This window comes from Lissotriton vulgaris, chromosome 3_1 (assembly GCF_964263255.1).
Source record: "Lissotriton vulgaris chromosome 3_1, aLisVul1.2, whole genome shotgun sequence".
In the NCBI taxonomy this organism is placed as follows: Eukaryota; Metazoa; Chordata; class Amphibia; order Caudata; family Salamandridae; genus Lissotriton; species Lissotriton vulgaris.
The window spans coordinates 1,042,489,565-1,042,503,966 of NC_141689.1; the positions used below are offsets into that span (position 1 = coordinate 1,042,489,565).

The window sequence follows — 14,402 nt, forward strand, 5'->3', positions numbered from 1 at the left end:
GACGTTCATCTTCAGGGCCTTCCCTATGGTCGGCTAGGATTGTCAAACAGTTCCTGAAAGGTTTGTTCAGGGTTTTTCCTCCAGTTCGGCCACCTCCTCCAACCTGGCACTTGAATCTGGTTCTGTCATCCCTCATGAAAGCCCCTTTTGAACCTGTGCATAAGTCTGACCTTAAGTTTCTTTCCTGGAAAGTGGCTCTTCTCTTGGCCCTGACATCGGCTCGTAGAGTAAGCGAGATACAGGCTTTCACGATTGAGGAACCTTTTCTCCAGTTTAAGAATAATGTGCTGATTCTACGGACAAATCCTAAATTTATCCCGAAAGTTCCTTCGGAATTCCACCTAAATGAACCCGTGGTCTTGAAACCATTTTTTCCAAAACCTTCTTCACCTGCGGAAAGAACTCTGCACTCTCTGGACATTCACAGATGCCTGAAATTCTATCTGGAGCGAACGAAGCAGTTCAGGAAATCTTCACAGCTCTTTGTCTCCTTCAGTGCTCCACGCAAGGGTTGTGCTGTTTCGAAGGCTTGTATTTCCCGTTGGATTTCCAGTGCTATACAATTTTGTCACCAGGCGGCTGGGAAACCTCTGCAGCGAGCAGTTCGTGCTCACTCTACCAGATCCATGGCTTCATCTGCGGCGTTATTCGCAGGAGTCCCTATCAAGGACATTTGCAGGGCGGCTACGTGGAGCAGTGTCCACACCTTCACCCGCCACTATTGTCTGGATTCTTCTGTGAGGGAGGATGCAGCAGTGGGCCAAGCAGTCCTGAGGAACCTTTTCCAATAAGTCGGTGAGCTTTCCTTTCTATCCCGCCTTCCTTGGCATATTTTGTATACTGCATTATTGTCATATTTCATGATCCTATGTGTTATACTGTTTTTACAGAGATGTGTCACATTTTCAGGTTTAGGTATGACAAAATATGTTTTTCTTTACTGCTAGTTACTCTGATACAAAGCATGGGAATCTATGAAAGTTCCAATACTGGGGCAAGAAAACAAGTTACTTACCTGTAACTTTGGTTCCCCAGTATTGGTAACTTTCATAGATTCCCATGCGCCCACCCGCCTCCCCTGGGAAAGCTCACTCTTCTGATCTTGATGGATAGCTATATACAACGGCTACGAAAATCTGAGGCTCTGAGCTTCTCTCAGGAAGGTTCTATGGGGTGAGGCTGCTCTGATTGGCTGCTGCAGAAATTTGGTCTCTTTTACACAAAGAGGTGGATAAGCTACAAAATGAGATGAGGCCTAGGCCTATTTTTTCACTTTGTGCTTACTACTTTAGTTTTTTACTATTTACCGAGGCTCCCATTCCGACGACGGGGAATGATACAAAGCATGGGAATCTATGAAAGTTACCAATACTGGGGAACCAAAGTTACAGGTAAGTAACTTGTTTTCTTCTATTCATTTAATTTAAAATGTTGTCATCAACATGAGTTTCTTGTAGAAAACAAAAATCTGCTTTGGAATTGCCCAAATAATTTAAAATTTTAGTACGCTTAACTGGATGGCGCAAACCTTTAACATTTAAGGAAATTATTTTGATATTAGCCATAATAGATAAAGAAGAGAAACAGAGGAAAGAAGAGGGTCGTCAGAAAAAGTACATATAATAAGAAATGAAAAAGAGAAATTAGTAACTCCAGAATAAGTAAAGGGACAGGAAAAGGGTAAAAACAAGGAAAAATAGACAAACAAAACAGACAAACAAAACAACAAACATAAATATAAGCAGTGAAACGCACACACGCTCTACAAGCATGACCGAAACCGTTGAAGCCCTGAATTATGAAGGAATAATCAGAAGTATGTCAGCTAAAAACATATCGGAAAGAGTTCAAGTAGTAGGATCATGAGTGTCCATTGAATGTGGAAGTTGTTGATCAAGAAAATGGCGCAGTTCTTCAGGCCGTTGATAAGATTTTGAGAAGGAATCCTTCCATATGCGCATTGTAGAGGGATCAAAAAGACCATACATATATCCAAGACTTCTTAGTTGCGGGCGAAGAGTAGTAAATTCCTTGCGTATTGCAACAGTTTCTTTTGCAAAATCCTGATGAATAAAAATGTTGCATCAATGAGGGAATTTCTCTTGCTGCTTTCCTGATCATAACCAAGTGATGACGAAACACCTTAAATATCAGTTGCCTAGGCTTGGTATGATGAGGGTTACGATGGGAAGCAATTCTGTGAGCCTTATCAATTTCAAAATTTTCAGGAAATTTGAGATTTAAAAGACCAGGAATTAAGTCCTCCAAGTATAATCGACAGTTAGATCCCTCAACCTCTTCTGGCAAATTAAATATGCAAAGGTTTTATTTATTGCATTTCTCCATATCCAAAAGATGTGAGCACATTGGAGATATTTTCGCCACAAGTGGGGTAAAAGCGTCCACTTTGACTTTATTATCTTGAATTTTAATGGAACTGTCAGATATTTTCACTCATAAACATGCCATTTCTTTTCACACATTTTTTATTTCTGTCGCAATAGTCTCTGTATTAGCACGAAGTGCCTGAATTTCTTCCAAAATTAAGTAAAGTGAATGTTCAGGTTATTCTACCACTTTCGATTTTAGTGTAGGTGGTGAAACCTGTTGTCTCCTTTTATTGTGAATAGGAGTTGTAATTTCCATGTTTGTGCAAAAAACAATTCAATTTGAATATAAATGAAGAAATTCTAAGGCAATATATTAAAAGCAGTGAAGCAATCCTCCAAATAACAAGTGCAGCAGCTAAACTGTACTTTGGGTGTGGCTAGGCCCAAGCCAGGCCCTTTCCTGAAGTATACTCCGCCCCCCTGACTGGGAATCCAGGCAGTACCTTCAAGCAATGCAGGGAGAAGGAACCAGGGAGCTGAAAATCTGACGACTTTCGGTGCAGAGAAGAGGCTGACACTTCACCAGAATGCAGGAAAACACTTCACCAGCACAGCAACCCCACCAGGTATTGACTGCTGACACAAAATCGTCATTTTTAAGAAAAAACGGGCGAAAACGCGAAGGAGCTCCTCAAACGGCGGCCATTTTGGCTCACGCGTATCCCCATGGGGAGCCTTTCTTATAAAGTTCTACAAACATTTTTGTATCAATATTTTATTAGGTTTCATCTTCATATTCCCTCTAAAAACAGCCTTTGAAATCTGTTGCATCGAAACAAACACAAATCAGACTGATAAGGCATTTGTCCTTAATATTAACTACAGTGGATAATTTGTAGTATGGAGGGGGAGTATTCCATTTAGAAGGTGTGTTTAACATGAGAGTGTCATAAGTGAGACCTGAGGAAGTGGCAGAATGCCACAAAACACGTATTGGCCCCTTGCAAAGGAATTTGGTTCCTTTTCGGCTTCAGATCATGGTTCCTAGCATAGACTTTGGTTCCTATTAGTTTTAGATCAAAGACCCAGGATTTGTCTGTAAAGGATTCTGGCTATTGCATCTTGGCCTTTGACTACATACAGTTAGACCAGTTGAAATAGAAAAGGTTCAATATGGGAATTGACAACTAAGATTTGATCCTATAAAATGTGGAAATGAGATTTAAACCATCCTATGGAGCATCTAAAGGGCCCGGAGAATGATAAAGTAAACCGGAACAACTGTGACATAGAAATCAGGTGGTGTATGGTTTATACCACAACAAATAATATCTGGGGGTCAAAAAGAGAGTCAGTAAGTCTAGCAGGAAGGACCACTATACCAGATGCATGCAGGGCAGTATCGGTGAGAAATAATAGTTAGTGAATGGTCAAGTCGAGACTCAAGAGTACATGGAGAAAAATGTATTGTTCCCATCAGAAGCCACACTGTACCGCCCTTGTTGTCATCATATGGGATCTCCTTACCCAGGAGACAAGACGGCCGGTAAATGTTTACCGTGACCGAGATGTGATGTGAGGGCAGAACAGAAGGGTATGATAGTGGCTAATGAAAAAAGCAGTGTATAGTGATTAGAGTGGAAAAGTGAAGGGTAATTATAAAATTAGGTGAATGGGTGGAAAAAAGAAATTTTATTAATATCCCCCAAACCCTAAGATTAAAAGGCAGGTGTAGGTGCAGGTTTTAAATAATAACCGCACGTAATGGTGGTCGACATGTTTCAGCATTTCACAAGATTTTCTTAATGCATTCCTCAGGACCTAAAAAGGATACACTACTGCTTTGTAAAAGAATGAATAATAAAGATATCACCTGGACATCCAGGCGTACTCAACCGTATACTGTCAGTGCATGATGGCAAGGGATCCAACATGTAAAACAAACAAACAAACAAACGAAGAAACAAATAGAGCACTTAATGTTATTCACATTGTTTCTGTTTGTATTCATAATGGAATAGCAATATATTCAACCATTTCAAGTATACACTCACCCTTATGTGTAGGTTGAGGAGCTCCTCAACCTACACATAAGGGTGAGTGTATACTTGAAATGGTTGAATATATTGCTATTCCATTATGAATACAAACAGAAACAATGTGAATAACATTAAGTGCTCTATTTGTTTCTTCGGTTGAATATATTGCTATTCCATTATGAATACAAACAGAAACATTCTTTTACAAAGCAGTAGTGTATCCTTTTTAGGTCCTGAGGAATGCATTAGCCACTATCATACCCTTCTGTTCTGCCCTCACATCACATCTCGGTCACGGTAAACATTTACCGGCCGTCTTGTCTCCTGGGTAAGGAGATCCCATATGATGACAACAAGGGCGGTACAGTGTGGCTTCTGATGGGAACAATACATTTTTCTCCATGTACTCTTGAGTCTCGACTTGACCATTCACTAACTATTATTTCTCACCGATACTGCCCTGCATGCATCTGGTATAGTGGTCCTTCCTGCTAGACTTACTGACTCTCTTTTTGACCCCCAGATATTATTTGTTGTGGTATATTGAGTTCGGGGCTCATATCTGGTTGGTCGGTAAACCTGCCCTTAGACCCTCCCCAATTTTTTGTTGAACGGTGTATGGTTTAACCTTTGAATCAATCAGTGGATGGTCTATGGCACCTATGGAGAGTCATACATGTTTTAAGGGTGTTTTTAGATGGAATATGAGATTAATTCTAGTAAAATGTTGATACAAAATGTGCGACCTTTTGTAATACCTAGGAAGATGAGAAATGCTCTCCATGTTTTTAGCATTAGTTTATGTGTAAGCCAGATAGGTCAGAAGGGCTTAGTAGGTATGAGCAAGCCAGGGCCATAAAACCAGAGTAACTATTATTCTTGAGGGATGTGAAATGATGTGAAGGTCCTAGTGGTCAGCTTATGGCATGTGATCAGCCTTATCCATCTGACACAAATCTGTTTAGGTCCTGGAAGTGTGTCTCCTAATCACATGATGACACTGTCATCTGCTGTGCCTCAAGAAGGATGCTCTGACAAATGCTACAGCCCAGGATAGAGTGGAACTTGTTTCAGATTTTATATTGAAGGTTAGGTGGTTGTACACCAGTGCTGTGACACAGGTCAATCATGGTGGATTCCTTTCCCGCACATTTTCCATTTGCCCATTGACACTCAATAGAGCTGCCCGTTATCTCCTCTGCTCTCCTTATTGGCAGATAATATAATTTCATCTGTGCATTCCTTGCTATCTCTCCATAGCAGCCTGTGGGTATAGACTTGGATGTACACTAAGGCCCAGCAGTGGCAAAATAAAGAGGTTCACATTTTGAAGGGGTCCCATTATGATGGAAGCAGCATTTATCACTGAAATAAATCATCTCCTCACAAAGGGAGTTGTCAAAACTCAATGTCAAAAATAGAGTATTCGAATCTCACTTTTTCTCCTGACTGGTGAAGGAGGATACAGTAGAAATAGTAGACCATCTCATCTTATCTGAAGAAGAAAGTTCGACAGTCTTCAGAAATAAGGCTAGGAGTTTACTCGATGTAGTACTAAAATGTGGTTATTTCAATATCAGTTGGGATTGGATACCGAGTTGACTTATCAAAGCTAATGTGTAAGACCATTGCTAACGCCTAGCGATGCACACTGGAGAGGTGTGACCTCGTATACATTTTGTGATCCTGTTCCACATAGGCTACATACTAGAGAGATCTGAGATACACTTCATGAGTTCTATAATATACCATTATTGAAGAAAGTTACTTCAGCTATACTTCACAACTTGCCTGAAACCCCAGACATTAAACACCACTGGAGGTGATGACTTTACACAGCACTGACAGTAGTTGAGATATGCTTACTTTAGATACTGGCGCTCACACACACTTCCCTATTACAGGGAGTGGATGGCAGAGATGTATAGAACAGCAAACTGTGAAAGGGTTATATACAGATAGCAGGCAGGACTGTATACCTGTTTTTGATCGACTATATGCACTGTTTCTGGAGGGATTGAAGAAAGGGACTGAAATCGTCAGATCACGTTACAACATACCACTCGCTCTCATAACTTGAATCGAACCACACAGATCCAGCCAAAAGAGTAAGTGAACTCCCCATACCCTCCTGTCGGTTGGAGAAATCGCCGTTCTGTATAATAATTATTAGTTGGGACAGAACAGCTAGCCAGTGCGCCCTGTCTGACCAGATGGTTGCACTGCTGCAAATGGGCAAAAGTAAGGCCTCCTCTACCGAAGAAGGGCGTGGATACAAATTGCATGTCTTCATGTAAACAGAAAAAGAAAAAACTCTCGCTAGGATCTGCTTTTATGCCCTCTAGCATTTCATTATCTTTGTTTTGCTGTATTTCTACAGATAGGGTAATTTGATTGCTCAACTCGAAATGGTGACACTGGGTGGTTACAGGGTGCGTTAGCCCTGGGACTAGATGTACAAGGGTCTCTGCCCCCACTCAATGATTCTAATAAATGAAATGTACTGAATGGCGTACTATTAAGAAACGTCAGATTGTGGATTCCCTGCATGTTCTGGATCATTTGGGTCCACCATCATCACCGCTGCTACTACTTCGGGCATCACCGCGGGGGGGGGGGATCGAGGCACGATTGTGGTGAAATACCTTTGGATTCAATAACACTGTAGAGAAGACTGTATGAATACCAGAAGCTGGGGATCGATTCGTATTTATTGATTACAACTCTATATGAACTGTCATAAGGTTACTATGTACAAACTTGACACGTTTGATTGCCGATGGCTGCTACCTTGGACCATTACCGTGTATCCACGTACACTCCACTGTTGGGTCTGATGTGAAATTTCATTTAATTTACTCTCTATAATAGTAAAATCGTGTTGCATTATTGCCCACTATAAATGCTTACGAAGAATGATTTTTTTAAAACTGATTTGTTTTTCGGAAAACATGTAGTTGTAAATATTTCAAATCTAGGGCTTATAATAAAGTTTTCTATACTTAAATTTGATAGGCAGATTTATGTACTGTGTGGCTTTCCTATGAAGCAGAAATTTCTAACAAAATCACTTACCACTTCCTTCCGTATCTCTGTATTGTGAGAAGTAACAGTATCATTGTATCATACAGAAAAAAAAAATTCTTCATAGCGAGCGGAAGGTTCAAAGGAATACTTGAAATTGCCACCTTCCTATCTACACACAGAATCTTTGTTTCAATGTAATGAACATTTGCCTTACCCGTAGCGAACAGCAAGATGGTGTTCAGTTGAGTTTTCCCAATTAGTTAATCCTAAATGTTCCCAACTATCTAGCTTGAACCTAATTTGCCCTTAATAGGTTTCTGATTGGTTTTTGTACGGAATTCCTTATATTCTTTGCAATTGTAACTCCCACATATTGGAACTAAAGTACGGGCCTAGTAGTCTTTAACAGCAAAAGGCTGTTTGCAGTACCCCTTGCAAATTAAAATGGTCTGTTATTCACTGGATATTTTATGGACCAAGAAATTCCTTTATTGATTTAGCTGTATTTACCTCCGGACAGGTTACAAAACTAAGATCGCCACCAACAAACAATAGGCTTTACATTATGTGTGAAGAAGAGTGCTGCCGTTGCACTCATTATTTTTTTACTATATGGCAAGACTCTTCTTTGGAATACCAAGACTACTGGCAAATTTGATGAAACTTTTAAGATTATTTCTGTTATTATGCTACCATTTCCTATTTGCTAATTTTTGAGAAAAGGTTGCACATTCTTTGCAAACCCTTAAGCCTTTAAACGTAAGGATTTTTTTTCGTAGTAGGGTAATTAACACCTTCTATGCATAATAATGCATTTTATGTAGCTATTCTCCAACCTGTTTGTTATTTTCAAGCATTGTAAAGTGCAGGTGTTATCTATTACAATGTTAACAGTAATCAATTTACCGATCTCTGAAGGGTGGAATGCAGAGTAGGGCCATGCTGTGATTTGAATTTGTCGCCTGTATTTCATCGCATTTTTACCGGCAGGTGTTTATCTCATACCTTTCCAAAGACAACTTATCCGTCCCGCTCTCTCTGTCAAACATCCATGTTCCTGCTCCTAGTTCAAAATTTGGCGCTGTGAACAATCTGGTGAATTTTCCACTGTGGGAATAGAGAAGTATTACTGAATCCCGTTTTTGTGAATCTGGATTTCAGAAGATGGAGTTTTGCATCACAAGTTGAACTGAGGTATATACCCAAATTTGGAAATAAGGCCACAAGTGCCATCCAAAAGTGCCATAAGCCTCACCTTCAACAAACAGCTGATCCATCAATAAGAACCAAAACCCCACATATTGCTGTAAGGCTGTAAGGTAGTGCATAGCTAGTATATTCATGAACCGCAGCTCTCTATTTCTTTTCTAATAAGAAGGGCTTAATCTGACTTTTTTGGAACAGATGTCTTCTGTTACCGATCTACAACAAAGCTTTTTGTCCAGGATAACTGAAAAGAATCTGCAGGTCCGCCCTCCACTGTACCATTCAACTTTGTCACTAGGTGACCTGTTGAGGGTTACTGAGAAGTCAAACGTACCTTTTCCTGTATTTTTTGCCAGAAAACACAAGGCGAAGAATATGATATAACCCTGCCACATCTGTGCACTACAACTTAATAGAAAAAAACAAGCATTGGACTAATTGTGTTAGCACTCTTTGCACCCGATCTCCTTCTAAGTACACCTGTCTCCAGACTTCGACCTTAATGTAAAGGTAAATGCTCCAGCTTTATCTAAAATCATGAAAAGCGGGCATGCGTTTCCGATCACAGAGCTGTGATTGTACTCTACTCGGACCCCAGTTCTCACTGGTATTTGAAAACCTATATTAAACTTGGGATTGTATATACCTCCACTTATGTGTGTAAGTTAACATTTTGTGTTTCCAAAACGTGAATATGCACTTCTATATAGATCTGCTCAGACGTGATTATTCCATTATGGCCTACTGTTTTGAAAATCGCCCCCAAAGATGTGTTGTAGACTTTCCCGGGGTGGAAATTTCTGATTGAGTATGTGAATGCTGGAAAACGACCGAGCATCTAAGCCTTCACAAACCGGCACATTTCGACCGGTTCACTCCCAAAATGTGTCAGCATATTGTGGCAGGAGTTTCTCTGAGGAGAAAATGATTCTTCCTGTACCGGAACAAAATATTGAATGCACTTTTGTGAAATATTTGCTCATAAACATGCCAATTACTATCAAGTAAGCGAAAATTATTTTGCAGCGAAGTTACTTGGAAACACATTCCAGAACTACAAGTGGGAAAAAGTAACTCAAGCAAATTATGTCAGTGTCCAAAAAGTTGCATTTTAGGTGTAGGACGATGGGAGATAATTTCGGACTTATTGAAAGTCATGACTTGGTGTCGCTCAGCAAAGATTTTATTTTTAAGAGGTTCTAGTTAAGGATAGTTATAGCTTCTTATTTTTTCCCAATTTTTTCCTTGTAACCATACTATGCTGACGAAATACGTTCCAAGTGGAGCACCCTGTGTTTTGCTCTGACAGTTTTGATCTAGTATGATGACTATTCAGACTCTCAAGACACATGTCGCGGTTTCACCTCCTTGACGATATGCAGAAGTGGTGCACCTCTTTAGCTGTCTTGCCAGCTTCACGTTTTCCCAAAAAATATTAAAAATGCAAATCTATATACATACGCAGAAGGGGGCTTTCAGTCAGCTCTATTCATTGGTCTATTTTTATCATTCACATTTTGCTTTCTCCTACCACAGCATGCAGTATGGGGCAGTTAGTTAGTCCACCTCATGCATTAGCTGTTTTGCACAGTAAGTGATGGCATTTTCTTTGAATACATGTACACAGTCTCCTAAAAAGAAGTGCGCCTCAGAGCTACGGCAGATGGACTGCTGCTGAGCCACTACTTTATATTGGTTACATTTGTTAATTTGTTTTGTATTTGCGTATGTTTGCAAAAAAACAAACAAAAAAGTAATTAAAAAAATTGCAACGCTTCCCATGGTCTGACCTATTGGCTTTTTCAGTTTGTTGTGTAGCATGTAATTTGCAAAACTTGATGCTAAATTGTTCATTTAAATCTTTGTAATTTCATGTATTTTTCGTTTCATTTTTTTTTGCTAGCACCCTTAAGGCCAGTCATGAAAGACTTGCACTCCGATGACAATGAAGAAGAGTCCGACGAAGGCGAGGATCATGAATCTGAACCAGAGAAGCCAGTGCACGCTCAAGGCGGGAGCAGAGGGCGGCGGTAAATTTGTTATTGAAAAAACAAACAATTTATAATTGTGCTAGTTGAAAAAATGGCCATGAAGAATCATTGGGAAGAAAATCCCTTCATTGTGTGCATTAGTGAAGCCTATCCCTTGTAAAGGCACATAAATTAGTTAACTTATTCAGAAAATGAATAATCAGTAGTTGTTTGGTTTTAATATTTTCATGCTTACCTATGGGATTCCATGAGTGTATGGCTGTGCAGTGACTATGCCAGTAATGGTATTGTCGTTCATATTCTATATTTTTGTTATTCTTCCAGAGTCAGCTTGAGTGACGGCAGTGATAGTGAAGGCAGCTCGAGCTCCTCGCCATTACGGAATGAGCTGCCTCCTGTATTAAAACCTAATAAAAACCAGGTAATGTAAGGGTCTAGAAATGGTATGTGGGTGTGTCCTCGCTTGCAATTCTCTATCTCTCTCTCTATATATATATCTCACCATAGAAGCTCAACAGAACCCCAAGAATGCCACACAGGAAGGAAGCAGGCGTCACGGCTCCCTATTTTCAAGAACAGTCCTTTATATTTATTTTTCCTCATGATTAAAGTGCAAGAGTGCAGATCAGACCAGCACGTATCAGCCACAGCCTTCAACAGGGCCATAGGGTTTTAACTTGCAGAGTGTACATTTAAGAGAAGCCCTTTTCCCACCATCATTGTGTTAAAAAAACAACTAGACTGCTACCACATTTTTTAACTTCTTCACCCTCGTGTCACATTTCATCCACCATTTTGTCTCTCGTGATTTTCAATAGTATTCCAAAGGATTATTTGCTTTTAAATGGTGGGAATCTCCCTTAAGGTAGTATATATTTGTTCGTTGGGAGTACGTACCAGACAAGTCCAAAATTGTAATTCGTCACATTGTCTATATTGAAGGTACTGTGTATGTTTGTACACCCCATTAACCCCAACTACCATGCATGCACTCAGAATCTGCAACAGATTAATAGTGCTTAATGGTAAAGTACCTAACATTTGAAACAATTCCTTCTCTTGGAGATACTATGTGACTCTATCAGGTATAATGCAGAAATGAGTGCTTAATGGTCAAGTACCTAAGATTTGGAATGCTTTCTTATCTTGGAGATGCTGCATGTCTCAACAAGGTGTCATGCAGGAAGCAATCTTGCTATGGCACCATGGATGTTATCGGGTGAGATCTCAAAAGGAGAGTGGGGGTGCTAATGAAGTCGGCGCTGGATGTGATGGGAGTACCAGTGTCATTGATGTGGACCTTACATAATCACATCTACCTCTGCATCTGTTGGGCATGGAAGTCCCTATTCGACGACACCTTAAAGTCACATGTTAGCAAATTCTATATAAAATTACTGCAGAGCCTGTAATCAACTCGATAAGTACTACAAATCATGAACCCAGGATATTGTGCAAAATATGCAAACAGTACTTCAGAATTTTCCAAAGTGCAAATGCAAATAGTTAAAACAGACAAATGCTGTCATCTTATGAATAAAGGGCTAACCCAGTGTCTATAATCAACTCAATGAGCACCACAATTCATAATCCCTTGAACTTGTGCAAAATGCGCAAACAGCACTACAAAGTTTTCTGAAGTGCTAATGCAAATAGGATCAAGCAATTTGTTAAGCATTTCCCCTGCCATTGTGCAAAATATGTAAACAGTACTGCTAGAGTTCTCCAAGGTGCAGATGCGAGATATAACAATTAATTTGACAGACAGTGGTTTTCATGAGATGTCATTACACGAGAGTTGTTCTTCCTTATGATTTGAAATTCCTATAACTCTCTAGCTGTCTATTCTACAAATATATTCTGAAGCACAGCCTGCACCAATTATACGGCATACGATCACAGTACTGCAATGTCGTTGTAAGTGCTAATGCAAGATGCATCAGTTAATATGCTAAAAACGAGGTTCCTGTGAAGTAAAAGTGCAGAACTAAAATCCTAGCTTCTTACATAAAGTATTTGTGTACATTTTTGTTTACACAAGATCAGTTATTACTTTCGTGAACGGTCCATTTCAAAGTCCAACAGCGTCTAAGGATCTATCAAAGTGCTAGTGCAGAGTGTAAAATTGAGAATACAAAGATCTAAAATTCAAGTGCTCCCTAATCATTCCAAATTAAATATATGTAATAATATTGCATCTGATTACATATAAGAGTCATTAATGTGCATTTAAATATATTGGACCAAAGAGAATTACTGTCCATTTGATCAAGGAAGGTATATAAATGCACCAAGTCCCTGTGATGCATCCGATCCCAGGTTTGCTGCTTTTGTACAGGTGTGGGAACCGGGTAAATCCAATGCAAAGCTTTGTCGATATCGAAGCAAAGCACATGTACTCCAGAGAAAATGTTCCATTGTAATTTTAGGTGCTGGCAAACACACCCAATGCGTTTCGAGAACCACTGTTCTCTTGTTCACGAGTCAGCGCATGTAATTGAAGAAGGACTTATAAACAAATAGTGTAATAAAAACAAAGGGCTACCGATATTTCATAATCACATCTGTGCCATCTTACATAATGTTTGCAACCTTAGCAGTAGCCTAGAAACATAATATATTTCTGTATTTAACGCTTGTGTACTTGAGAACTTTACTCCTTATAAGTTGTTTGCCTAGATATTACTGCAGTACAGTGAATTGATAAACTTCCCAATTAACTCAGTCAACATCATACACATTAGATATTTGCACCCAATTTGGTCCTGATGTTAGTACAAATACTGTGTGTTGATAAAATACTTTAAACCGCTCACAATATACATCATATACATAGACCCCCTCGCCCAAGTGGGCTTAATAAAGAACATTTTATCATCCGTAACAATGAATATACGTTCTTCTCTAGACTAACTTAAAGGCATCAAAGGGGTATATCAGCCCTTCATGAAATTGGGGCCAAACAGTGCATATATACTGTCCTACGTGTTTAACTACAAAGAGTACCCTAGTGGGTATTCTAAACAAAATTATAAAATTATAACCATGCAGCTGCTAAAGCTTAACACCATAGTCCGATACAGAAGATATGCAGGTTAGAGTGACAGGCATAACCATGTTGTGAGCAGTAGCATTTACCTTGAAATCAAATACTCTCAAGTTAATATTCAAATGCCACCTGCATATTCTAGAGTACATAGACCAAATGAGAGCCCTATTAAGTCAAAGGAGTTCAAATTTCAAAAATAGCAAAATATACACAAGAAATCTTATTTAACTCAAGCAGTCGCCTATTTGACTGTGTAGTCTTCCCCAATGTCACGTGTGAAAAATAGAAAATACCATTTTAAAATCTTAGTATTAAAAATAAACAGAGGTCAACTGAAATGCCTAGAATACATAATCAACAAAGGAGTCTAAATATAATATAGATATTAGACTAAATGCACTGCTTATTCCTCATCCATGCTGAGCCCCAGGGAGGGTGTACTGTGCTGAAGTTGGTTATTTAGCAGGATTCCAGCCTTCTGAGCGATGGCACGTTATCACTACCCCAGATGTTAACTGGGATCTAGTCAAACGCAAAGAATTGCAGCAAGCCTTTGTCGCTAGAGTGACATTCCCTGAAATGCCTTGCAACCGGGTATTGTTTATTGCGGCGGATGATGGGTCTCGTGTGTTCCAATATACTATTTTTTACCTTCTGAATAGTGCTGTCGATATAGTACAGGTTGCAAGGATATTTCAGGCAGTATGCACACAATTCAGAGTTGCATAAGAAAACCCTTAAGGATCTTAAATTCCTTGGT

At 39.5% G+C, this 14,402-nt stretch overlaps 1 protein-coding gene across 1 annotated transcript in view; it reads left to right on the top strand.

Annotated features, from left to right (window-relative positions):
• Positions 1-14,402, top strand: part of MLLT3 (MLLT3 super elongation complex subunit) — a 637,380-nt gene that overhangs the window by 596,012 nt on the left and 26,966 nt on the right. The window contains exons 7-8 of the mRNA XM_086961453.1: positions 10,506-10,632; positions 10,918-11,014. Of these exons, the coding sequence (XP_086817579.1) occupies positions 10,506-10,632; positions 10,918-11,014 (224 nt within the window). The remainder of the gene's footprint in view (positions 1-10,505; positions 10,633-10,917; positions 11,015-14,402) is intronic.